This window comes from Microtus oregoni, unplaced genomic scaffold, assembly GCF_018167655.1.
Source record: "Microtus oregoni isolate MIOR12 unplaced genomic scaffold, Mior012 000088F_ref0000325, whole genome shotgun sequence".
NCBI lineage: Eukaryota > Metazoa > Chordata > Mammalia > Rodentia > Cricetidae > Microtus > Microtus oregoni.
This window is the reverse complement of record NW_024544555.1, coordinates 3,411,911-3,438,437: the sequence shown is the minus strand read 5'-3', so window position 1 is coordinate 3,438,437 and position 26,527 is coordinate 3,411,911. Positions and strand designations below refer to the sequence as shown.

General features: G+C 45.4%; 1 protein-coding gene across 3 annotated transcripts in view; it reads left to right on the top strand.

The window, feature by feature from the left end:
- Window positions 1-25,194, top strand: part of LOC121442262 (dihydropyrimidinase-related protein 3-like) — a 111,204-nt gene extending 86,010 nt beyond the window's left edge. For all 3 annotated transcript variants that reach the window (XM_041643743.1, XM_041643745.1, XM_041643744.1), the window contains 9 exons: window positions 574-654; window positions 8,510-8,578; window positions 11,363-11,483; window positions 15,362-15,518; window positions 16,371-16,512; window positions 19,249-19,419; window positions 20,623-20,802; window positions 23,169-23,331; window positions 24,690-25,194. In XM_041643743.1, coding sequence (XP_041499677.1) covers window positions 574-654; window positions 8,510-8,578; window positions 11,363-11,483; window positions 15,362-15,518; window positions 16,371-16,512; window positions 19,249-19,419; window positions 20,623-20,802; window positions 23,169-23,331; window positions 24,690-24,778 — 1,173 coding nt within the window. In that variant the 3' untranslated portion in view covers window positions 24,779-25,194. The remainder of the gene's footprint in view (window positions 1-573; window positions 655-8,509; window positions 8,579-11,362; window positions 11,484-15,361; window positions 15,519-16,370; window positions 16,513-19,248; window positions 19,420-20,622; window positions 20,803-23,168; window positions 23,332-24,689) is intronic.
- Window positions 25,195-26,527: the final 1,333 nt, after the last annotated feature.

Here is a 26,527-nt window from a genome sequence, read left to right as displayed (position 1 = left end):
GTCATGGGTACACTTTGATAGATCGGGAACAATCAGGGGAATTGTAAGAAATTAGTATTCTTACCTTCTAGGTGGAGAGTAAAGGTATGTTTGTCTTAAGAGGTTCAGATTAAGAGACTGAGTATTTTATTAGCTTTGTCCAGGCTGTAGGGGGCTTGTGGAGGGAGCAGTGGTAAAGAATTCTGAAACTCTGCCTCAGTTCTGAGGGAAATTACTCCATGAGAGTTGGATGCCAGGGAGACTTTTTAGATACTGGTCCTGTCTGTTTAAGTCTAGACAAGTCTTTCACAGAAACAGAGCCTCCTAAAATGTCTTTTTTGTTGTGTTTTGTTTTGCTTTTGTTTGTTTTGTTTTAATTTGATTATGAGATAGGATTTCTCTGTTCAAGCCCTGGAACTTGCTCAGCAGACCAGACTGGCCTCAAACTCAGAGATCAGCCTGCCTCTGCCTCCCCAGCACTTCCTCCGCCTTGCTAAAATGTCTTTTGACTACATTCCTCTCTGGTTTACAGCATTGTTTCTACTCTGGTTTTAGTAATTGTCCTTTATGTGAGGTTGTTACTTTCTATTTCAGCTCTATGAGATCTTCACCTGCCTGGGAGAGCTGGGGGCCATTGCTCAAGTACATGCCGAAAATGGAGACATCATTGCCCAGGTAACATCATGGAGCAAGCCTTGTGTGTGTGTGAGCTTGGGTCTGCATCCCATCCATTTCCTCTCTTCAACATGATTTGAACGCCCCAAGTGCTCAAGACTACCATCAACACATAGCTAAAGCCAAAATCCATGCTAAAAAACCTCACAGCTCTGGGCTCACCCTTGTAATCCCAACACTGGGCCTACAGAGGAAGAAAGATCATCAAATGTCCACAGTCCTTAGCCGTGATCGTGAGCTTTGTGTTTCTGGCTGTAAACAGTGTGTCTTAAAGAGTTAGTCTTCAGCTGCACAGTGGTGGCTCATGACTTTATTCCCGGCACTTGCAGACAGAGATTGGCTGAGTTATTCGAGTTCCAGGCCAGGGCTACACAAAGAAACCAGTTCTGGGGGTGGAGGTGGGGGTAAAAGGATTAATCTTCAAGGTCAAGTAGTGATCCACTTCTTTAATCCAGTAACCCAGGAGGCAGAGGTTTAGAGGCAAGTGAATTCCTGTGAATTCCAGGCCAATTAAGGCTGCAGAAAACCAAAACCCAAACAAAAAAGAATTAATCTTCACAGAGTTACTAATCTTACAGGACTTTTTTTTTTTTAAAAAAAAAAAATAGTTTGCCTGATGTCCTCCTCTCCTGTTGCTAATTTTGAGACAGCACCTCCAGCTCAGTTATTTATTTAGTTATGAAGACAGGTATGTCTAAAAGTGGCCTACTAAGTTTTCCCTCCCTAACAGAGTTTACACCTAGAAACTTCCGAATGGAGTAGAATGAAGACAGTGGGTGTGATCTTGGCTGTCCACCTAACTGCATCTAGAAACAACTCAAACAAATTCCTGAGCACTTTAATGTAGGGTTCTCTCTCTCCCTCCTCCCCTTACCTTGCCCACTTCCCCCAACTCCCAGACCTCCAAACTTGAGACAAGACTGATCCCTGATCTTTCCACGTACCCACCCAACCCCACCCTTGCAGCTTTGCACCCAGAGATACCATTGGCTCTAATGGGATTAAAGGTGTGTGCTACCACACCCAGCCACCAAGGATTTTCATTGGAGGAGGGAGACAGACCCCGCCTCAATGTGGGCGGTATCTTCTGGTGGCCGCACAGATAAAAGGACAGGACGGGCTGGCAGGAAACCTTCCTTTAAGGCCACTTACCCTTGCTCTGGATGGGAAGTTGCCCTATCCAGCGACTCGGCCTTCTTTAACCGATAATTGGACCAAGTTTTTTGGGGGATTTCAACAAAAACCGAAGACTGAAAGACCATAGCACACCAGGATAACTTCCAGCCTTTGACGCCAGGTTGGAAATCTGCTGGGAAGTCGAGCTTCCTGGACGAAACAACTCCGGGATTGTTGGCCTCTCCAGAATAAGAGAGACATTGACGCTTTGACTTCCCAGATATATCCTGATTTGTGAAGTCAAGACTGCTTCTACAGGGTTTAGGCCATGGCACAGATGTACCAGCACCAAGACCCCAATTTTTACAACACCGTACAAGCAGAAATAGAGGTGGAAATCGAGGATGAGCCAGGGACTGTGCCGGCAGAAGAAACACACAGTTTTGGTGAAAGTGCACTAGGCTCCTTCATAGAGGAACCCAGGTACCAAGGTATCCCCAACCAGCAGGGTGGTATGAATCTTGTGATCTACATTTGTTTTTCCATCACCAACCCGAACCAAGGGAGCTACCAAAGTCCAGGAGAGCTACAGTTGGAGGGGAAGGAGACCTCAGTTGCCGGAGTCCCACAACCCGCTGAAGTCCCAGAGTTTGCTCAAGAACCAGAGTGCGCTCAAGTCCAATATTGCCCTGAAGTCATAGAGTGGGTTCAAGTCCCAGAGTGGGCTCAAGTCCAATATTGTGCTGAAGTCCCAGAGTGGGCTCAAGTCCAAGATTTCTCTCAAGTCCAAGATTGCTCTCAAGTCCAGGATTGTGCTGAAGTCCTAGAGTGGGCTCAAGGACAAGAGCGCTCCCAAGTCCAAGATTTCTCTGAAGTTATAGTGTGGCCTGAAGTCCCAGAGTGGGCTCAAGTCCAAGATTGCTCTCAAGTCCAAGATTGCTCTCAAGTCCAGGATTGTGCTCAAGTCCCAGAGTGGGCTCAAGGACAAGAGCACTCTCAAGTCCAAGATTTCACTGAAGTTATAGTGTGGCCTGAAGTCCCAGAGTGGGCTCAAGTCCTAGAGTGGGCAGAAGTCTCAGAATGCTCTCAAGTCCAAGATTGCTCTCAAGTCCAGGATTGTGCTCAAGTCCAGGATTGTGCTGAAGTCCCAGAGTGGGCTCAAGGACAAGAGCGCTCTCAAATCCAAGATTTCGCTGAAGTTATAGTGTGGCCTGAAGTCCCAGAGTGGGCTCAAGTCCAAGATTGCTCTCAAGTCCAGGATTGTGCTCAAGTCCCAGAGTGGGCTCAAGGACAAGAGCACTCTCAAGTCCAAGATTTCACTGAAGTTATAGTGTGGCCTGAAGTCCCAGAGTGGGCTCAAGTCCTAGAGTGGGCAGAAGTCTCAGAATGTTCTCAAGTCCAAGATTGCTCTCAAGTCCAGGATTGTGCTCAAGTCCAGGATTGTGCTGAAGTCCCAGAGTGGGCTCAAGGACAAGAGCGCTCTCAAATCCAAGATTTCACTGAAGTTATAGTGTGGCCTGAAGTCCCAGAGTGGGCTCAAGTCCTAGAGTGGGCAGAAGTCTCAGAGTGCACACAAGTGCAAGATTGCACTCAAGTCCAAGATTGCTCTCAAGTCCAAGAGTGCACTGAATTTCAAGAGTGCTCTGAAGTCCCACTGTCTGCCAGAGTCCCACATCCCCGGAGGAACACTCGACCATGGATCTGCAGGGGTGTCACATCCTGGCAGCTGAGCGAACTGGAGCGAGTTTTTGAAAACCATCCGTACCCTCATGAGATCACAAAGAAGGACCTAGCAAGGCGCTTGTATATGAAACCATCTGAAGTGCACTGTTGGTTTAAGAAGCGAAGAGCTAAGTATAGGAAAAATCAAAGATTACAAATGGTCAAGCGTGCCCCTGATGGTACCTTTGAGATTTCTCACTAAAGCATTTAGAGGAGACCTGGACTGCCATCCAACTCCAGGTGTTATTACTGCTGACCTTTTCCCATCAGTTGAAGGTCAGCAATAGCTGATAGGGAGACCCTGATTTAGAATATACCAGGATACTAAAGCAAACCAAACAAAACACTGAAATAAACACAAGAGTCTAATAGTCTGTAGACTATTAGAAGACAGAATAAAATAATAGTAGAGAGAGCGCAAGGGCTGAAAACGAGGAGAAACTAGAAGATTCCTGGCAACCAAGCTGTATTAGAACGGACTTTTTCAGACTAAGCCCTTCCTTGAGCAGGGCAGGGTCTTAGCTGGAAACAAGCCAAAGCTCCCCGGCATACAATATCATAAGGTGGCATTTTTCTGAAGCAGGAAATCTTATCCAAGACTGCAGATCACACAGCATCTGAGCTCAGAGGTTGTGTGTCTGGGGGACCCTTGCTCTGAGTGTCCCACAGTGCAGCTGTTGGGATTTCAGAGACTCAGCAACATCTTAAGAGTGGAGGAACTGAGCTAAGTGTGCAATTTCCTCTGACTTATGACCAGAATGTTCTTTCTTCCCGGGTCTCCCCCATATCCAGACTTCAGGAAATATTGTTTTTCACAGAGGGCACAGTTGCCTTGAATTCAGGGGATGGCCCCACGGATGTTAGAACTGTCCATCCTCCCTTTTCTCCATGTGTTCAGCTCAGCAGCCAAAGGTCCCAGCTCTTCTTCTGCTTCGAGGAAATCCAAACTCCTGCTTCTATTTCAGGACCGTGGCTATAAGGCTCAAAGTCAAAAAGCACCACTTTCCCCTTGTGGCTCCTCAACACAGATGCTCCCTGGGTCCTCTTCATCCTACCCTTTCCTGACCTTGGGAAGATCTGTTCTCCATCAGGAGAAAGAAATGGTCCACTTTTTTCTATTTGGACGAGTTTCTGGTGTGTATTAGATTCAGCTTTAGCTGAAGATTATATCGCACCATCTAAATGAAGACAGCTGCTATCCTCAGAGTTTCGTGTTCTCCTTCTGCAAAAGCAAGAGCCAAGTAAAATCTCCTTTGCGTACAAACAAGGACAATTTTCAGGCCTTTCCAATTCCAAGCTAGACTGAGCTTTCTTAAATTTGCCGTTGAGAAATATCCCTGTGTGGACAGGAACACGTAGCTCCTTCTCCTCACTGAAGTCTCTGCCCTTGCCTTAGACAAAGAAAATCACAGAAAATTACACACTGGTCAAATACAGAGTTCTGATGCCTCCTCGGTGGGTCTACCTACAATACAGCTCTTGCACCCAAGACTCAAGGGACACGAGGAATCAGAAAGCTTGTCAGAACCAGTGGAATAGGAAGTCTGATATGAGACTGTGTCTCCCAGAATGACAGGAAAGTTCTCTCATGATGTCACACATTGCGGCGCCCAAAAGCAGAGCTGAACATGAACCCTGATAGATTTGGAAACTCAGAAGGGCAAGCTTGCATGGCTTCTTAACCCTAAGCAAAGACTACAGGCAACCAGTGACTGCAGAGAAAAGGAGAGTTTGTCTCTCCCTGGATGAGTCCCTAACTGGTTGTCCAATGCCAAATAGTTAGCCTTAAAATTATGTACATACAAGATTTTTGTACTTATGTATATGTAATATATGCAGTTAAACAAAAAGCGGCCAAGGGGCAATGGATTTGGAAGGGACTGAGGGGTGGGAATATGCGAGGGGTTGGAAGGAAGAAAGTAAAGGGAAGAAATAATGTATTCATATTTTAATTAAAATAAACAAATAAATTTTTTTTTAAAAAAGAACCTTGAGTCTGTTGAATTCAAAATAAGGCCCGTTTCCTCTGTGGAGCAAGGCACAGCTGTGCTGTGACCAGAATAGTGAAGTCATGGCTCTGATGTACACTTTGAAACAGTGTGTTTCCAGAGTGTGACCTTGATAATGTGGCTGCATCCTGTGTTAACAAAGGTAACCAGGATAGAGGTCATCTAAAGCAGAAGATACTTAGTTGTCAACCTTAGTCTTTATGTGCCTCATCAGGGAGGACTCTTACTGGAGTTTGGAAGAAAATATGTCTAGAATTCAATCAATGAGAAGGGCCAGAAGACAAAATGGCTGTGGTTCAATAGAAAAATAGGCCCACCTATGAGGGTTTTAGAGAATTTACTGTGTGTCTGATATAGTGCTGACTTTTTCCTACTGCTCCCCCCTCCCCTTTTTTTGACATAGGGTTTCTTTGTTTACCCTTGATTGTCTGGGAACTCACTTTGTAGACCTGGTTGGCCTCGAACTCGGAGATTCCCTCCACCTCTGTCTCCCAAGCACTGGGATTAAAGGCAGGTGACACAAAGCCCAGCTTCCTGTTCCCTTTTTAGTTTGTCTGGGATCCAAACCCACCCTCAATTAATCCTGAGACACACCCAGAGGTATGCCTTACTAATCTGTTTTCCCAGGTGATCATAGATCCAATCAAGTTGACCTGGGAAGGCAAACCAAGAGGCTTAACTAACACGTGCAAGCATTTCCTTATCCCTCCTCTTAAATCTGCATTACTAACAATAAAACAGAGCTTCTTTCCAGCCCCTAGGAATCCCTTTGCACTAACTCTTCCTTACAGGTAGCAGGTGAAACAGGCTTGTCCCCGTTGACACCCCTCCTGAATTACCGCGCTCTCCCAGGCCATTAGGCTGGGATCACTGGAGCAGAGGTTCTAAGGAACCAGCTATACTTTCAGGGTGCAACTGCACATAATGGCAGCCTAGGGTTACCCCTAACTGTGTTCACCAGCCTCTTGCTTCTCTGTAAAATTCATGACTCTGAGCATAATTAAGAGTCCGCCATAAGAAACATGGCCTTTCTGTCCTGCTACAATGTACATAACATTTTCCTAAACAGTAACTCAGGTAAGATGATCACCAGTCATGATTCCGTCTGGTTGAGTTCTGTATCCATACATCTGTATCCATACAGCCATACATCCATACATGGGTTCATGGATTTAAAATAACAAACCCATGGGCAGTTATTAAAATGTGAGGTATCAGAATGTGACAGAGTAGCTTCTCCTTAGTTCAGAATAGGACTGACAATCTGCACCTGGACTAAAGCAGCCCAAATGACCCTGATAGAGAGGGCAGGTGACCACATGCTGGGGAATCTGGCCTAAACTGTGAGCTACATTGCCTTAGTCCAGGTGCTTAACCCAGAGCATAGCGTGGAGCAAACGTCAACACCTTTTATTGAATAGAAACAGCTAAATTCAAGACTGAAATCAGGCAAGAGGGGTGTTCTGGGGAGCTGGGTCTGAAGAGTCAGTGACATTTGATTGGTAATGTATAGGAAACACGAACACTTTTTTATTGATTTTTATTGAGCTATACATTTTTCTCTGTTCCCCTCCCTGCCTCTCCCCTCCCCCTTCCACCCCTCCCCCACGTCCCCATGCTCCCAATTTACTCAGGAGATCTTGACTTTTCCTACTTCCCATGTAGATTAGAGCTATTTATGTCTCTCTTAGGGTCCTCATTGTTGTCTAAGTTTCTGGGATTGTGATTTGTAGGCTGGTTTTCTTTGCTTTATGTTTAAAAACCACTTATGAGTGAGTACATGTGATACTTGTTTTTCTATTGGTCTGGGTTACCTCACTCAAACTAAAGTTTTCTAGCTCCATCCATTTTCCTGCAAAATTCAAGATGTCGTCATTTTTTTCTCCTGTGTAGTACTCCATTGTCTAAATATATCACATTTTCCTTATCCATTCTTTGGTAGAGGGGCATTTAGGTTGTTTCCAGGTTCTGGTTATGACAAAGAAAGCTGCTATGAACATAGTTGAGCACATGTCCTTGTGGCACGATTGAGCATCCTTTGGATATATACCCAAAAGTGGTATTACTGGGTCTTGAAGAAGGTTGTTTCCTAATTTTCTGAGAAATTGCCATACTGACATCCAAAGGGGCTGTACCAGCTTGCATTCCCACCAGCAATGCAGAAATGTACTCTTTTCTCCATAACCTCTCCAGCATAAGTTGTCATCAGTGATTTTGATCTTGGCTATTCTTACAGGTGTAAGATGGAATCTCAGAGTTGTTTTGATTTTCATTTCTCTGATGACTAAGGATGTTGAACATTTCCTTAAATGTCTTTCATCCATTTTAGATTCCTCTGTTGAGAGTTATCTGTTTAGGTCTGTACTCCAATTTTTTTATTAGATTATGTGTTCTTTTGATGACCAATTTCTTGAGTTCTTTGTATATTTGGAGGTCAGACCTCTGTCTTACATGGAGTTAGTGAAGATCTTTGCCCATTCTCTAAGCTGTCATTTTGACTTGTTGACCATGTCCTTTGCTTTAAAGAATCTTTTCAGTTTCAGGAGGTTCCATTTATTAATTGTTTCAGTGTCTGTGCTGCTGGAATTATATTTAGGAAGTGGTCTCCTATGCCAATGCATTCAAGTGTACTTCCCAGTTCCTCTTCTCTAAGGTTCACTGTGGCTGGCTTTATGTTGAGGTCTTTGATCCATTTGGACTTGAGTTTTGTGCATGGTGGTAAATATGGGTCTATTTTCATTCTTCTACATGTTGATATCCAGTTATGTCAGCACCATTTGTTAAATAGAAATATGAACACTCTTAACTATCTTCCTTTTAATAGAATTGAGCCAGTTAACTTTTTGAAGATTCAACTTGACCATTCCAAATGTGGAATTATATACTTATGCAACATATAAATTTTATTCTCCCCGCCCTTGAGTGTATCTTAGCCCAGAGCATACTTTTCACAATTCTTGGCTGCAATCATCTAAGAACTTTCTTCTTTTTGTTTTTTCTTATTTTAGGAGCAGGCCCGGATGTTGGAAATGGGGATAACTGGCCCCGAAGGTCATGTTCTGAGCAGACCAGAAGAGGTGGGTTTCATGAATTAGAGCATTAAGGTCAGACAAGGAAAAGCCAAGATGGCGATGGGGGTTCTTTTTTACTGGTATTTTCTAGTGAAATTGACAGGCACAGTCCTAGCCTGCCACTCACTTTACATGTGGAGTGTTTCTGTTTGACCCTGATATACTGAGCCACATCTGCACATAGTGGAGACACGAGCCTTGCTGGACAGTGATAGAATCTATGAGCACCAGCTAGCATGGTTTCTCACCTCTGCTCTTCAGTTGCAGGACACTCCCTGGGCCTTCAGTAGGAGTGCTGAATGTCTAAGGCTTTGTTCATCATTGTGAAACTGGGGACAATCTTATGCACTCTCTCATATTGCTTGCTCTGAGTCTTGCAAAACATAGACAATATGGATAGGAGCTTGAGGAGACTTTTCATAGGTGTTATGCCTATTGCTGATTGTGGTCAGGGTTGGAAAATTTCCATTCCTGAAATGAATGAGGGTATGTGTCTGCAGAGCCAGTAAAATGTGACTAGTGCCTAATTCCTATTTCTTACATCAGCAGTTCCTTCTGTTGACATGGGGCTCAGAGCCTGAAATTAATAATGGCCCACCAATCTGAAAGCCAGGTGGTGACCAATCAGTGTTCCTCATGTCAGTGAAGCTAATCCTGTTATGCCAGACTCCACAGAAGAACCAGAACCTAAAGATTTTGTTCTTTCCTCATCTCATTTAGAGCCTGTTAAAAAAATTAAATGTTATACAAATATAGAAAAAATTTCCTCTTACAAGGAGGCAATACATTTTCACAAGCTGAATACACTTGATCAGGGTATCAGGCCAGATTTCTAGGGGTTTCCAATTGATACCAGAATGATAAATGATGAATTAATTATAATTAAAATTAACAATTGACATTCCAGTCACATACAACATTCTTGAAGAAAAAAAAATCTGTGCCCTAATAATTCCAGGCCTTTTCTCAGGAATACTGATTTCTGGCAGTGCTAACTGCATGCATTGTCTCAGTTATTCTTGCTGCTTGTCAGGGTTGTGGTGCTGTGTGGGTAAAGAAGCTGAAGCTTCGAGAAAATGAACCCCAGAGCTGACCGTGTTTAATGAACTGGAAAATCATTTCTATGGTATCAGCTGGCCATAGTGGTCGCCACTGTTTGTGAAACTGTAAATGCTGGTCGCTGGAGCGATGTGCTGGTGAGACAGATTTCTGTGGCCACAGCCAGGGGATTTCACAGTATAGTCTATTTTTGTTCCTTGGTTTGTTTTTTCAACCTCACTCCACCCCCACCACCTCAACCTTTCCCGGTCCCATCGCCTTTTTAGTAAGAAGTCCACTTAGCTGTAAATCTCTACGAGTAAAACAGAAAAGTGATGCAACTTTCTAAAGATAGTCACGTCGTGGAAGTGCAGCAGACTCTGCAGGGCTGGGAGGGAAGGAGATCAAAGGGGCCAGGGCTGAGGTCATGGGGCTGCTGAAGTGGTCAGCAAAGGCATAAAGGGGGAGTGAGCACAGGCAGAGCCAGCTGCTCTTCAGTTCAAAGCTCACCCAGATGTAGTCTCAAGTGATACTGTTCAGAAATGATAACCAGAGCCACAGAGCATAATCTCCAGGGTGCAGTGTCTGGGGATGTCAGAGGGCTTCACCTGCACCTAGGAGCCTTCCAGAGGATGCCAGCTCAGCCAGCTCAGCTACTCAAGCCCACTGAACCACAGTCACCATGGAGTGACTGGCTTGCATCATGCGGCCACTAGACATCTGTAAGCTATTTGGAGCGTATTTTTTTAAGTGTTGGTCTGTGGAAGCTAACCCAGAAAGTCATATGCATATGGCTGATGATTCAATGAGAAATCACCACTGTCTCCACTCCATTCTGAACAGGATTTGCTCGGGGTTTGGGCAATAGCAGCCTTCGCATTGGTCAGAAACCGTGATCCACAATCACACCAACAGTCACTGTTCTGGGCACTAATTTTTCAAAAGGATTAATCATTTAATCTTTGCAACAGCCGTAGATGCCAGGACTTGCTATTCCTCCCACTTAGACCCGGCAGCCCTGGGTGGTTGAGTGATAGAAGTAAGGTTACCTGGTCTGTACATGGAAGAACCAGGATTCACTCTCAGTCCACCCAAGAGAACCTGAGCACTCAGATTCCACTTGGTTAATCAAATATGGGGAAATCCATTGCTTCTTGTGTATTAAGTACAGTTGGATTAGTTGGCATATTTGAAAACATAAACTCTACATGGAAGTAGGTTGGAAGAGATCAACAAGAAGAATGGTGTTTGTGCTCTGGGGTTTGGCTCATTCTCATAATAAATCCTTCATAGCACAGTTTGCTCTCCCCAGTGCTGCAGGAAAGGACTTGAGGGCCTTGGGTGCCTCACTGTCTTTCCTGGAGACTCTAGACCTGTTGATGTGACTGTGTTTTCCCAAAGATGTTGCCCTGAGATCCCGGAGTAGAGGCTTCCATTTGGGGAGGGGAGAGAGGCAGTGCTCTCAACACAGCCCTGTGCTAGCCTCTGTGTTAGCCCTGTGCTAGCCTCTGTTGAGGGACGGAGGAGGCACTGAGTCACCCAGGAAAGTAACACAAGCAGGAGTGGGGAGGCCAGCATCTGAGAAGAAGATTCAAGCCATGAAATTTCAGATCCTCCTGGCCATGAAATTTCCGATCCTCCTGGATGGCTCGTAACCTCTGCATAGCACTGTCTCACCACCTTTTCAAGAGGGAGAGGATCATGCTCTTACCGACTCCTGGGTACTTATTTTATTTCATTTCATTTTTGTAGCTGGAAGCTGAGGCTGTGTTCCGTGCCATCACCATTGCCAGCCAGACCAACTGCCCCCTCTATGTCACAAAGGTCATGAGCAAGAGCGCAGCTGATCTCATCTCACAAGCCAGGAAGAAAGGTGATTAGTGCTTTTGGTTGTGAACCTCCTACTGCACCGTGTGGCTCCGCCTCTCTGGCTGTCCACTGTAATAGAAACGGCGCCTTTTCCCTTCCTTGCCTGCTCTCTAGGAAGCCTCTATCTACAGCTGGAGTTCTGAGGTTTCTCCTATCTGGTATATATGCAAACTGAGGCTCAGGAAGGTGAAGTAATTTGCGGGAAATAACAGCATGAATTAATTTCTCTGAGACTTGGTACATCTCCCTCTCACTTTCCATTTGTCCGATGTCAGTTAACATTATCTGAACTTTATAAATAGACTTACCAGTCAAAGTTATGCTATATAGACATGCCAGTCAATATTATACTAAGTGTAGAAGTCAAAGATCCAGGCAAAATTGGCTTCCACAAGCAACCTAAAAAGCAAAACATTGGTTGTAACTGGGGCATAATTAGCCTGCAGGTTTCAGCAATAACATCAGTACTTTAAGGCTTTCGCTGTTTTCTTGGTTCACTTTTCTCCCTGGTGATTTTATGATCAGTATTAACAGTGACAGGAATAGAAGATATGGGGAGTGGGGTGGGAGAGGGAGGAGAATCTACTGTCCTCAATTCCCAGTGAAGGATGCAATGAAGAAATGACTCAAGCAAGCATCTAAGAATATTGTGATTATCTTTTCTGGGGTCTGTGTGAATCGCTGAATCCAAGCATTGCCCTAAAGACAGCATTGTCTGGCCAGTTCTGAGAGCACTCGTCACAGGAGTGAGGCCAGTGCAAGTTAATTTAGAAAGGAGTGGAATGACCTTGACGCTGTGGTCTTCATGGCCAGGGCTCCGTCCTCATTGCCTTTCTGTCCTCTGCTGGTAACTGGGGCTTGCTGTGTCTTGAGTCCCATTTCGAAGCTTTTTTTTAAAAAAATATATATTTATAAATTTTGTGTCTTGTCCTTAGTGATAGCCTCAGGGGCTGAGTTGTGAGCAACTGTGTAAGTAAACAGTACTTGAGAAAATGGAGGTGTGGGCTATGTTTGCTGGCGAAAGAGATGATCCCGGCAGTCGTGCATTTGCTATTGCTGTGTGCTGATGGTCATCTGCTAGCAGAGACCCAGGATGAGTGACTCATCCCTAAGGGGTCCTGTGGAGCTTCCATGTGGGCATGACTTAGGGTGCTTAAGGAGAGCCCCACTGACTTCTAGCAGTGCTTCTCAGCTCTCCAGCTTTCTGGAGGTGGGTACCCCTTATTCTATGGGAGAAGAATCTTTCTAGGTGTCCAGATGTCTTCTTAGCAGTCAGGTTCTGGATTATTTCCCATTTCTCCATGATCATGGTAAACCTGCTTTGTTGGCTTTCGGTTGGTAATGATGCTACCCCGCTAGATAGAGGTGTTCAGGGAAACCAGGTGAGCAGTTAAATACTCCTTACTACAAGTAGGGTGGGAAGGGTTGGACAAAGGAAGAGGACAAGAGCCCCCATACTCACTCAGCCCTGACCACCCAGTACATTAGGCTTTCATTCCCTACTGGAGTCCTATGCTCAGAATAACCAGGGAGCCCCAAGGATGGATTGTTTTCAAGCGTGGTGTTCTTACTTCTCATTTCATGGTAGAAATTCTTTCCATTAGCCTTCCGGCAGGTGACTTTCTAATAAGGGAAACTCACTCACACAGTTGTGTCTGTAGGGTGAAGGAGATGTGTAACTTGGTGACAGAGTAGGGGCGGGATACTGAAGCTGGGAATGTCTTTTGGACAGCCATTCTCAGGGAGAATTGAGAGCACCTCTAGCAGGAAGATGGAGTATGGATTTGTTCCTTCCTTCTGAATCTTTGTTCCTGTTCAAATCCCAAAGGACCTCATCACCCATCACCATCTTCAATGCTTAAAGAGTACTAAAATGCTCTTAACAACTCGGATGCTCATAATTGATCCTAAAAAGTTACAGGGGTAGAGGTCATCTCTCTGTGTACAAAAGTACTTGAGTAGAAGTTCAAAGGCCTAGGCCAGTCTTCTCCCCCCCACCCCACCCCCACACACACACAGAGAGAGAGAGAGAGAGAGAGAGAGAGAGAGAGAGAGAGAGAGAGAGCAATACAATAAAGTGATGAAATTAAAATTCTAAACACAGAATTCTCAACTCTGAGGCATGTGATAAGGTTTATTATTATCACCCTGCTTAGAATGAAGAAATTGATGGAATCAGCTGGGGGGTGCAGTGTCCAAGCTCAGATACAATAGAGAAATTGACTTTCTTCAATGTCTCTCCTAAATGTAGTCCCAAGGAACAGCTGCTCCTCTCTTTAGGGATGTGTTTCTTGTGGTAGCTGAGTGTTTTCCTTAAATTTCACTTCTTCATTTCTTCCAGGCCCATCTTTATATCAATCATTGTTAACACCATCCCTTAAGGCAGGGATGCATATGTGAACCACCAGTATTTTTTTTTCTTTTTTCCTGTGGTAGACATTACTAATCAGTCATGGATGTTTTCTAACAAAAGCAGAAGCACTGTTAGAATTTTTTTCCCTACCTAGTATTCCAGGATGTCCTTACCAATTGATTGAAGTTGAAATGAAACCAAACCTGGCTATGAAACCTCCTAAAATATGATTGTGCAAACTCTTGATGGCAGAAGGCAGAAAAAGATGAAGTTTAAAGGATTAAAGATGTCCAAGACTTATCTGCATATTTCTATCGCAAGATGCTGAGGCAGAGAAATGAAGGACCAACCAACTTTGGAAAGAAGCATTTCCTTCTGAATCACTATCTGTCTCTTTTTTTAAACATTCAATACTAGCTCGATACTGCATCCAAGGGCCAGCCCCATCTTAATGCATTTCATATTGTTGGGACTCCAGTCCAAGTCATTGTTCGTCATGGTGACAGATACATAATTGAGGGAAACAATGATTCAAAAATCAAACAATGACAAAATAAAAACATACAAGAGCTCTTATCCTCCAGAATGGGTTTTACACTGTAGGGTCAAATCTTGTCTTTGTAGCAGGAGGAGCTGGGAGTTCCCAGCAAAATGGAGCACACTCAGGACTTTGGACCTCTACAGTGGAAAAGCATAGGCAATAAAGAAACCAGTACTGGGGAGAAGTCTCAGTGGGTTAAGTGTCTGTCTTGCAAGCATGAGGACTTGAGCAGCAAGCGTGGTGACCTGCCCTTGTAGTCATAGCTCTGGGATGATGAAGACAAGCTGGTGTGGTGGCCTGTCCTTGTAGTCATAGCTCTGGGATGATCAAGACAAGAGGCCCCCTGGAACTTGCTGGCAAGTTAATCTTGTCCAGTTGCTGGGCTGCCAGTTTGGTGAGAGACCCCGCCCCAAAAAGTAAGATGGAGGACAATGGAGAAAGGCATCCAACATTGGCCTCTGGCCTCTCTATACCCATGTGTACACATGCATAGATACCTTCCGAAAGGACTTGTACTCACATGCAAAACACACACAGAGACACACATGCACACAAGAAATTAATATTTATTGAGCATCTATCATGTGCCAGGTCCTTCACGTATGCTAAGTCCTTTCACAAGTCTGGGAAGTAAACAGCATCTCATATCCTCAGTTCTAGAACAAATTCTTTGACAGTTTAATATTTCAAAATGAGCATGACTCTTGTAATCTGTATAATCAGTATATAGTTTTATTTTCTTCATGTCAAATTTAAAATTCCTTTCAAAGGTTTACTGCCACACTTATAACTAGTTACCTATGATTGTTTACAGAATACGAATTTGTTAACGGTTACTAGAAAAACAGACTAAAAAAAGCTGTGAATAGAAACTTGAACACCAGGGTTGCCTCACTTTAGAAACAAAGCCTTGAGGAGACTTAGAGGTCTGATTAGATATGCTGGAGCATTATATATTTCTTGTGAACCTGACGTCCACTCCTTCCAGGAAATGTGGTCTTTGGTGAACCCATCACTGCCAGTCTCGGGATAGATGGAACCCATTACTGGAGTAAGAACTGGGCCAAGGCAGCTGCATTTGTGACATCTCCACCTCTGAGCCCCGATCCAACCACACCTGACTACATCAACTCCTTGCTGGCCAGGTTGGTGCAGGAATATCATGTGTTCTGTGGAATCATCTTGGGGCCACCTGGGATGGGGGATAATAGTGTGCTCTAGGTGGTAGATTAGAGCCTGCAGCATCAAATTCTCCTGTAGCCTTGACTACAGAAAACTGGCTGTTCTACATCTCACAACCGATGCCAGTTTCAGTGTGAATCATGGTCCTAGCTGTTGATTCCTGTAATGTGCCAAGTTTGTACTCACCCTTGTCCCTTATAACAACTTTATGAGTGAGCGCTATTATCACCATTTTACAGATTAAGCAATTGATAGTCAAGGCACTTAAAGTTATTTGTCAGAACTCAAAGTGTTTGTCATGATGACACTTACCCAGTAATTATAGGGAGACTCAATTTCAGGCTACTGGTCATTTGAGTTCTTATATTTTTACGTGTGTGTGTGTGTGTGTGTGTGTGTGTGTGTGTGTGTGTATTTATATTAAGCTTCATGCCTACACACAAATGCTTGCCTGCTTGTCTTTATGTGTGAAGCTGCCTGCTGAGGCCAGAAGAAGGGATTAGATAACATGGACTAGTTAGAGCCAGTTGCGAGTCACCTAGTGTGACTGCTGAGAACCAAACCAGGATCCTTTGCAGCACCAGCAATAACCACTAAGTCATCTCTCTAGCCCTCATCTGATTCTTGGTTATTTGTCACAGTAGACATGATCCAATTCTTCTTCTTTGCTTTCTGGATGGGTAACTGATCCCTGAGATGGGAGAAAACTACCCACGCTCACTCACACAGCTTAGTAAGGGATAGAGATTTCAAATCCCTCGCCAAGTGTTACCCCGCTATCTCTCCTAGTCATGTGATGCTTTCTACTTTTCCAGTGGGGATCTGCAGCTCTCTGGAAGTGCCCACTGTACCTTCAGCACTGCCCAGAAGGCCATCGGGAAGGACAACTTCACAGCCATCCCTGAGGGCACCAATGGTGTGGAGGAGCGTATGTCTGTCATCTGGGACAAGGCTGTGGTAAGGGGCTGAGGTGGTCATGGGAGGGTGGCCCAGCCTAAAATATCAATGGACCAAATCAAAGCCACTGGCACCAATCAAGCTAAGGCACTGCCACTCAGGGATGCTCTAGAGAGGATGCTTATGGTATGGGGTAGGTCTAGACCTGATGAAATGTCCATGGAACCAGGTTGCTCATGTGGCTTCCGACCTCACCTTCTAGATATGACTCCTGAGGTCTAGAACTCTAAGGCAGCTTCCATACATTTAATTTCTTCATCTGATTTCTTGAATGATCTGTGCTTAAAATGATTGTGAATCCATTCTTGGTGTTTGAAGAGCTTTATAACTTCTTTTGAAAGGGTTAGGTATGATGCTTTGAAGCGACAAGCAATGCATTAGGTTTGGTGTCTAATGCCACCAGGTCACACCAAAGGTATCTCACACTGAGGGTGTTTGAACCCCACCAGATTATAGGAGAAATTGACTCTTAGTATCTCTTGGCTAAGTAGTATCTTTTTATCTTCTCTCTTTGTATCATAAAGACTGATGAAAGAAATAACCATGTCAATGAAACACTTCCCAAGATTTTAGTAAAAGTCATAAGAAATCCATTGTACAGTTACCCTGTCCCCATGTGTAATGCCACTACAGTGTCTTTGAAAATTTAATTTCTTGTTCATCTACACAGGCAAGCTGACAAGATCCCTTTCTTGACTTCTAGAAAGCTGCCTTAGTTAGGGTTTCTATTGCTGTAACAAAACACTCTGTCCAAAAGAAAAGCTGAGGAGGAAAGGGTTTCCTTGGCTTATACTTCATTCAGCATTGCTGTTCACCACTGAAGGAAGTCAGGACAGGGCCGGATCCTGGAGGCAGGAGCTGATGTAGAGGTCATGGAGGGAAGCTGCCTACTGGCTTGTTTCCCATGGTTTGTTTAGCCCACCTTCTTATAGAACTCCGGGCCAGAAGCCCAGGGATGGCAACAACCACTATGGGTGGGTGGACCCTCCCCCATTGGTAACTAATTGAGAAAATACCTTACAGCAGGATCTCAAGGAGGTATTTCCTCAGCTGAGGCTCCTTCTTCTGATGACTCTAGCTTGTGTCAAGTTGACACACAAAATCACCCAGTACAGAAGCTTAGGGATGGTTCAAAAGCTAATTCTTTCTATCTTCAGACTTTGTTTCAGGAAAAGAGAAAGTATAAACTTTTTGTCCCTTCTCTCACATGGTTGGCTTTTGTCTGCTTTTAAATATTTGTTTATTTTACATCCCAACTGCAGTCGTTTCTCTTCTCTCTTCTCCCAGTCCCTCCTCCACCTTCCCTCTGTACTCCCTAATCCACTCCTCCTCCACTTCTAATCAGAAAATTGCAGCCTTCCCATGGATATCAACAGAAAATGGTATACCAGGTCGTAGTAACACTGAGCACCTTCCATCCATCGTATTAAGGCTGGATGAGGTGACCCAGTATGAGCAAAAGCTATCAAAAGAATCAAAGACAGCCCCTACTTTCACTGCTAGGAGTCCCACAAAAAGACCAAGCTACACAACTGTCACATATATGCAGAGGGTCTAGGTCAGTCCCATGCAGGCTCCCTGGTTGTTGGTTCAGTCTCTGTGAGTTTCTACGAGCCAAGGTTAGTTGATTCTGTGGGTTTTCTTGTGGTGTCTTTGACTTCTCGTCTCCTACAATTCTTCCTCCATCTCTTCAGCAGGATTCCCTGAGCTCTGCCTAATGTTTGGTCGTGGGTCCACATCTGTTTCCATTAGCTACTGGATGAAGCTTTTCTGATGACAAGTGGGCTAGGCACCAATCTATGAGTGTAGCAGAGTATTGTTAGTCATCATTACATTGTCATTTTTTTCTCCAGTTGTGTTTGGTTCTATCCTAGATTTCTGGGCCAAATAGCTTCTGGATCCTGTCACCCCAGACAGCGTCAAGGGTGGGCTCACTCTTGTGGTGTACATGTGAGACTGGGTCAGTCATTGGTTGGCTACTCCCACAACATTTTATCTTTACAAATCCTATGTGAATTTGTTAAAAAAAATAATATAAAAGATAGATATGCTGCATACAGATATTCTTGTCAATATGAAACACATAACTGCTCCCTAAGATTAACCCCTAGAGAGTCATAGATGACTTACTGTGTAAGAGAACTCTGTGATGGTCACAGGACAACAAAATCACCACCAACACACTTTTCAAAATATATCCTCATTATTTAGCAATGCTCAACTTTAGCTTTTTACTGGGCAGCCTGATTCATGCGCAACAAAGGTCACTCAGAAACCTCAGACACATACCTGAAAAAAAGGCAAGTAATTCAACAACACAGGCATAACCATGGCCACTGTCTGTAAAGTCTCACATACCTAACACACATATCTGAACATACAAATATACACATATACCTAAAGAACAGGCTAACACTCATTTTTTCTGTAAAATCTCTCAGGTCTTTTTTTGGAATTTAGTAGAAATAAATGCTCAAGTAAAGTAAATGCACGTAGCTAGAACAAAAAAGCGCTGTCTAGAAGTCACTTCCATGTCAAGTCGCATGTTTCCACATTTGCCCTGTGACGTTCAGACTGCCCATGGGACCCCATGCTTGCTGGATAGATGTGCTCAGTACCTTTGTACTCCTGGGCCTCTGTGGTCACTTTGCTCTGAGCTTGGAAACCTTGCACTGATAGAAGTGCTGCCATCGACCTGGAGACAGGCACAGACACGTCGCTTTTGTATTGCAATAGGCCACGGGAAAGATGGATGAAAATCAGTTTGTGGCTGTGACAAGCACCAGTGCTGCTAAGATATTCAACCTGTACCCACGCAAGGGGAGAATAGCCGTGGGCTCTGACAGTGACCTGGTCATCTGGGATCCAGATGCTGTGAAGATCGTCTCTGCCAAGAACCACCAGTCGGTGAGGCACGGGCTGGTGGGATGGAGGCTGTGTATAGAGCTGACTTGGTGGGTCAGGCTCAGAGACTAGGGTAGACAGCAACAATAACCTAGACCTGAAGAGCTTTTGGTTTTGTCTGTGTATTGCTTGGTTTTGAAATCAATATCTTCTGCTCAGTCAGGCTCTAAATTTGAATTGCTGATAATCTTACTTTTATAAAAGAGGCACATGTTCCCAAGTCCAGTTTGTCTAGAGTTTTATTGGCATAAGAAAACCTTAAACTGTTTCTTTCTCCTGTTTTCTGGGGTGAAGTAGTCAGCAGAGGGGCTCTGCCCTCCTAGCCCCTCGGGGTGGGGTTGGAGGCAGAGGCAGAGAGGAGAAACTCCTCTCCACAGGCTTCCAAGATTGTAGAGGCTCAGACACACTTTATGTTTTGAATGAAGAGAAAGTTAAATATCTTCATTATTCACTCCGATTCTCCTAGAAGATTGAAACCCAAATCTAACACCTTAAAGAGGAACTGACTGCTTGGTAGTAAAAATAATTCTTGAAGGGATTAGATGTCAGGCACCTTGCTTTCTATTCAGTGACTCTCATGAGCCGTGACTACATTTGGGTGGGCACTCTTACCTTCTTTTTGAAGTTTTGCCTAGTTTCTAGAAGTGCATAGAAAGTAAATAATTTATGTAGCTGGTGGTGGAGCTGACATTCAAATCCTAGAACCAAGCGGGTACCCTCAATCCCTACAGAGCTGTCCTCCTACTGAACAAGTGAGGAAGGTAGGCAGAAACCATATTTTGGGTAGTATTGCCCTTCGCTTATACACCAAGTCCTGTTGTGTTATGGAATTTGGCACTGGGAGGAGCCAAAGGCCATGTGATGCTTCCCTTACCACTCAGCGCAGGTTCCCTATGCAGCAGCACACCTGGGAGTCTTGTAGCTGAGTTTCCAATACAGCCCCAGTGGAAACAGAATTTCAGTTTAAAGATCTTAATAACAAGTAAGGCACATGTCTTTGCTTGAGGCATCTTTATTCAGACTATGTTAGTCTCCTGTTGTTCCTTACCCAAGCAGCCAGGGGTGTCCCGAGCTTTGCACGGCTCTACTTGGTGACTCAGTTCCTAGAGATACTGAAGGCAGGGCCCAAAACACAGAAGGTAACCCACTCCTCTTTCTTTTCACCCTATACCTGTGGTCTGACTTTGTCCTCTTCCCTGAATCCAGGTTGCAGAATACAACATCTTTGAAGGGATGGAGCTGCGCGGGGCACCTCTGGTGGTTATCTGCCAGGGCAAGATCATGCTGGAAGACAGCAACCTGCACGTGACCCAGGGGGCTGGCCGCTTCATTCCCTGCAGCCCCTTCTCGGACTATGTCTATAAGCGCATTAAAGCCAGGAGGAAGGTGAGTGCCAAGAAGGCATAGTGGTTAGGGAGAGAATGGGATCGCATTCAGTGCCTAGGACTCAGAGGGCCAGCCTTCCTAGACCCTCGCAGGGAAAGGCATGGTAGTAGCTCATTGCTGAAGAAGTACTGCCAGGACCCACAGGCTACAAGGAAGACTTCTAACAATGTTTTGGTCTAAGGCAGTTTTTATTTCCCCAGATAATTTCTCCACGTTATTATAGTCCTTCAGTTTAAAATTTAAAGGAGTTGATATTATGATAGCATATTTTCATAGAAAAATTATTCCAAATGGCTTATAATGAGAACAGGTTGACACCCAGGCCATCTCTCTTCCAGACTGCCCAAGGTTGCTTGGCTAGATAAAATGCCCACAATCTTCCCTCTCTCTCTCCCTCCCCCCAATTCTCTTTCTCTCTTTCTCCCTCCCCCCAACTCTCTTTCTCTCTCTCCCTCCCCCCAACTCTCTTTCTCTCTCTCCCTCTCTCTCTCCTTCCCTTCCCCCTCTCTCTCCCCCTCTCTCTCTTTCCCTCCCCCTCTCTCTCCCTCTCTCTCCTTCCCTCACCCCTCTCTCTCCCTCCCCCCTCTCTCTTTCCCTCCCCCCTTTCTCTCTCCTTCCCTCCCTCTCTCTCCCAGTCTCTCCTTCCCTCTCTCTCTCTCTCTCTCCCTCTCTCCCCCTGCTCTCTCTCCACACACTCACACACATACTTACACAAACATTTACACACATACACACGTATACATTCACATACACACAGACACAGAGAGAGAAGAGAGAGAGGGGAGTTTGGGTTGTTGTAGAGCTAGGGCCTGGCTTTTCCTTCAGAGCCCCTCTTCTCCTTCTCCAGCTTTCAGGCATTCTTGGAACTTGAGGGCTCCACAAAGCAAAGTTAGCGCAGGCCCTGAGGCTGAGATGAAGGTGTGAAATGTGAGCGCCCTCCTCCAGTTTTGTCTTACTAGAAAAAGGGAAAAAAGTCAAACTAGCCCAGTATAGACATTTTTTTGTTTGTTTTGTTTTGTTTTTCCAGACAGGGTTTCTCTGTAGCTTTGGAGCCTGTTGTCCTTGAACTTGCTCTAAAGACCAGGCTGGCCTTTTACAGAGATCCACCTGTGTCTGCCTCCCAAGTGCTGGGATTAAAAGTGTGTGCCTCCACCACCCAGCCATTATAGACTTTTTATTATTATTAAGACTTAGATTCTGGGACCACAGAAAGGCCATAGCTACAGCATTACCTGGGTGGGGAATGCCGACCCATTTCTCATCCCAATGGGGCAGCTGCACTGTGCCCAGGTCACTGCCCAGAAGACAGGACTAGGGCTCACTCCATGGAGGTTTCATCGTGGCCCATCTTCACTGTCGGGCTCATAGGAATGCATGGTCCCATTGCCAGACTATGGCCAGCAATGCAATGACGCTTGCAATGCATGCAGGCTCTGCTCCCGCCGTGGGTGGTCTCACCACGTTAATCTCATAGACCATAAATGCCCCTGGGGGAACACAGCATGACTCACAAAGCTAGGAACCCCAGCTCTTTGCATAATTCCAACACAGAACACATAGTTGATTGATACTTCTGGCTGACTCCACAGTCCCCAGGCAAGTTCACAGCCAAAGGGCAGTGGGTCAGACCACAGACTCTTCAGTTTAGGGCTTCACAGCCTGACATGTGAAAAGCCCTAAAAACTCACTGGTGGGTCTCTCATGGGACCTCATGCCGGCAGCGTATGTGACCTCGTCTGAGACTCTGGTCCTTCCTGCTGGCTCTTCTCCAGCAGTCCAGATAGCAGAACTCTCTTCCATCATGTTCTTGCTTCCAGCTAGCCATGTTTTCGGATTCCTCTGCAGCCAACATTGCCATCTATATCAGGGTTTATTCTACACTCAGCTGTTTCCCTCCCCCAAGCCCAACACCATCTAAAGGCATTTGATCCCAGAATACCAGTGGTTCTCAACCTGGGGGTGCGGTTGAATGATTCTGGTGGCCTATGACCATTGGAAAACACGTTTTTACATTACGATTCATGACAGAAGCATAATTGCAGTGATGAAGTAGCAGTGAAAATAATTTCATGACTTGGGGGGAGGGGTCACCACCACATGAGAAGCTGTGTCAAAGGATTGCAGCCTTAGGAAGGTTGAGAATCACTGCTCTAGATGGAATCTCATGAATACAGAGGTCTTCATGATCTCCGCCCTCAATTTCTTGTGTTGATGTCTCTTATTTCACATCTGTTTCTGCTGGTTTCTCCTGGATTCCTCTCTCTACAACCTCTATTCCCTGATACACTCACACCTCCCAGAGCACACTCTATGCTGTTGGTTCACTGAATGTCAGACTGCCTGGTGATATGTTTCTCTGACTGCAGATGGCGGACCTGCATGCCGTCCCAAGGGGCATGTATGATGGGCCAGTGTTTGACTTGACCACCACTCCCAAGGGGGGCACCCCAGCTGGCTCTACTCGGGGCTCTCCCACTCGGCCAAACCCACCAGTGAGGAACCTCCACCAGTCGGGATTTAGCCTGTCAGGTGAGTGGAATGAGCTGATGAAGAGAGGCAAGGAGGAGGAGGAGAAAAATCCAGTACCCCTAGCCTGCAAACTCAAGTGAAATGCATTTCCTGGCCCAGTGCTGGTGTTCTCTGAAGGAATCTGATCAGTGTTGGGAGCAGGAAAGGTTTTCTAATCAGCAAGTGGTCTTGGTAAGAAAGTCAAACAAGGCCTTGCCAGGTTCAAGGTCAAGTTCAAAAGCTAGCAAATTCTTCTTAGAGATTGGACCTAGCTAGTGCAGGGCAATGGAAGTGATCACCATGACTTGAGAGCAGTCTTCTCTGTCAGTGTATGAGAACTATGGTGTGTGTGTGTGTGTGTGTGTGTGTGTGTGTGTGTGCGTGCACACGTGCGTACGTGCATGCGTGTGTGTGTTTAAATCTTAGTGTGCATGAAGCTCAGACTAGTTTTCATGTTCCTCAGCAGCAGCTTCTTGGAGCCTAGTTCCTCTCCATAGTAAAAATGATGCCAGCAATCGCATCCACTGACTTCCAGGGACTGCATATTTATCACGGGTTCCCTGTATTACCCATCTCATTGATTCTCCAAGAACTCTTTACTATAGAGAATGATAAATTTCTCCACAGTTGTCTTTAAATGGGGGTATGGGAGGTAAATGTAGGTTTGCGTCTCTGTGATGGCAAAAGAATGTGCTAGAGGAGCAATGTAACAAGACAGAAAAGACACTTTTACAGGGGAGGCCACAGCGTATAGAGAAAGGAAGGGAAGACGCAGGAGTAGAGACCATGGAGGAAAGGTTATGAGAGATTTAGGGAGAGCTGGAGAGAAAAGGGCTCAACATTTTGGGGTAATCCTGCCAAGCAGTGAAGGTAATTACTGTTGCCAAGCAGTTTGAAGTGTGTTCACCTTTATGGCCACACTAGTCCATAAACATTCAGGAACTCCTTTCTGTATGAGCTCTTCTAGCTGCATAAACAGGGGGCCTTGACTCTCCAGCTTGGTGGCCTTGAACCGACCTCTTCACTCTGGAATCCCTCCATCATGAAACAGTGAATTGTGTTTCTCCCAAACCACAGTAGTGAGGATGCAGTGGAATAGTCCGTGGGCTTTAACACAGGGCCAGCCACAGTCAGCAGAAGCAGCTGTCTCCATGTTCTTGCTAATATTGTTTATGTGTACAGCACCAGATGAACTCTAGGGAGTAATGTGTGCTTCCCTACCAAGACAGTATCAATAGGCGAAGTTCATGACTTGATGTTAAGCTTCTTATGCACCAGGAAAGTTCTTAAGATCTACTGCTATTAAAGTTACTCACCATCTCTCTCCCCAACACCCTCTCTCCCCATGTTTCTCCCTGGGACTTTGTCTCCATCTGCAGGCACCCAAGTGGATGAGGGTGTCCGCTCCGCCAGCAAACGCATCGTGGCGCCCCCTGGAGGCCGTTCTAACATCACATCCCTGAGTTAAGCAAGCCCTCGCAAAGAGGGAGGCACAAGCAAGAAGAGATTTTTTTGAAGCCAAAATGGTACACCGATATTTAAGAAGGAAAGTGAATCCAAACAGTTGTGATCTAAAGAATCAATAAGCCTCAAGCCTTATGTTCCCCAATGTTATGCTCGCTTGCCTAGCTTTATGAATTGCTTTGATTTCTGTTGATGCATTACCTTGATTTCTTTGATCCCCCACCCCACTTACATGCATGCGATCAGACAGGCCACTAAGGTAGAGTCTGCATATTATAGTGTTGAGAGCGTATGTAGCGCTGCATCTTACGACAAGGGGACAGATGAAGCTGGGGCGTCGAAGTGGGGACGTCAAGAGTATGAACAAAAGGCACGAAGGTTTCTTTGGGTGATTGGGTGGTGGGAGCACAAAGGGGCTGGAGTGGGGTGTGTAGGAGGGAGGTGGGTGGGCTGGGGGAGCAGAAGGGCATTGTGTGTTGTGTTGATGATGTACATTCATTTCCACGGAGAATGGCCACGCGTGGCAGCTAGATGCTGCACCATAGTCCCCTGGGATCTGCAGAGAAGGCAGGAGGTCTTTGGTTTCTAGACTTCATCACATCCTTGCCAAGTAGATTTTGTTTCTTTAATCATTTCTTAAGTGTTAGAATCCAGTCAGTTCTTCCACCTTTTAATGATGCCCGTGTTCGCTTGGGCCTCCTTCTCATGCTGCTTTCTAATCCTCTTGCTGGTTGTGACGACCACACAGGCTTCTAGAACACAGGGAGAGGTCTCCTTTCTTCCTTGGTGCTCACCAAAGGCTGCCATAGAGAGTGCAGCACAGGCTCTGGTCGGGGAGAGCAGTGACGTTTCCACATCTTTCCTCTCGGTCCCGGGGAGGCTGCTCTTATGCTCCTGTCTGCAGGCTGAGGGGAGACACATGCTCTTGCCCACTGAGTTAGGATTTTGGCAGAGATAGAGTCAAGGGTGATGGGAGTGGCTCTCTCTTGACCTTCTCAGATCCAAACACATTCGGGAGTTTCCTTTCTGGAAAACGGGCTTTCTCAGTTATTCTTAATCTTGACCCCTGGTAGTAATGTTCTTTGGTAGTAAAGCAGAGATTTAGGGAAGCCAGCCTTGAGTAGTGGCAGAATACGATGTATAACCCTGTTTCCAATTCTAAGCCATGTGCTTCTACTTCTCCTGGCAGGTCCCAGGGCTGGGCTACCACTTTTTAATTGGTACTAACATCTCCAGAGTGAGATGCAGGAAGTGACACAATGTACCCTTCTTGACATGGCACAGAGGAGGAGAAGGCAGCAATGTTTGCACCTCCTTCGTCTGCCAGAGTTGGAAGCCCATGCCCCTGCCACACTATTTCCAAAACCAATTGTGAACCAGGTTCTCTGAGCAAGGCAGGGTCTACAGAAGCCAGTAGGCTCTCCTGCAGGCAACATGCTATTAACCTTGGCTCGGACTTTGGTGCTGCGGAGGCCCACTTGGTAAGAAACAACACACTGTAGATTATCCTCTGAGGGTCAGAGCAGGGCCCACACGCCTTCTAAGAACTTAGGAGAAATCTCCATCTCCACCATCAAGTGATTTTTGTTTGTTTTCGTGTTTTTGGAGGTGGAGGGTTTTTGTTCATTTTGTTTTGTGGGGCTGGGCCATGGAGTCCAGGGCCTCCCACGTGCTAGGCAGGCCTCCTGCCACTGTGCCACACAGGGCCCCCAACCCTGACTGTCATAAAACTCAGAAGTAGTGAAACACGAAT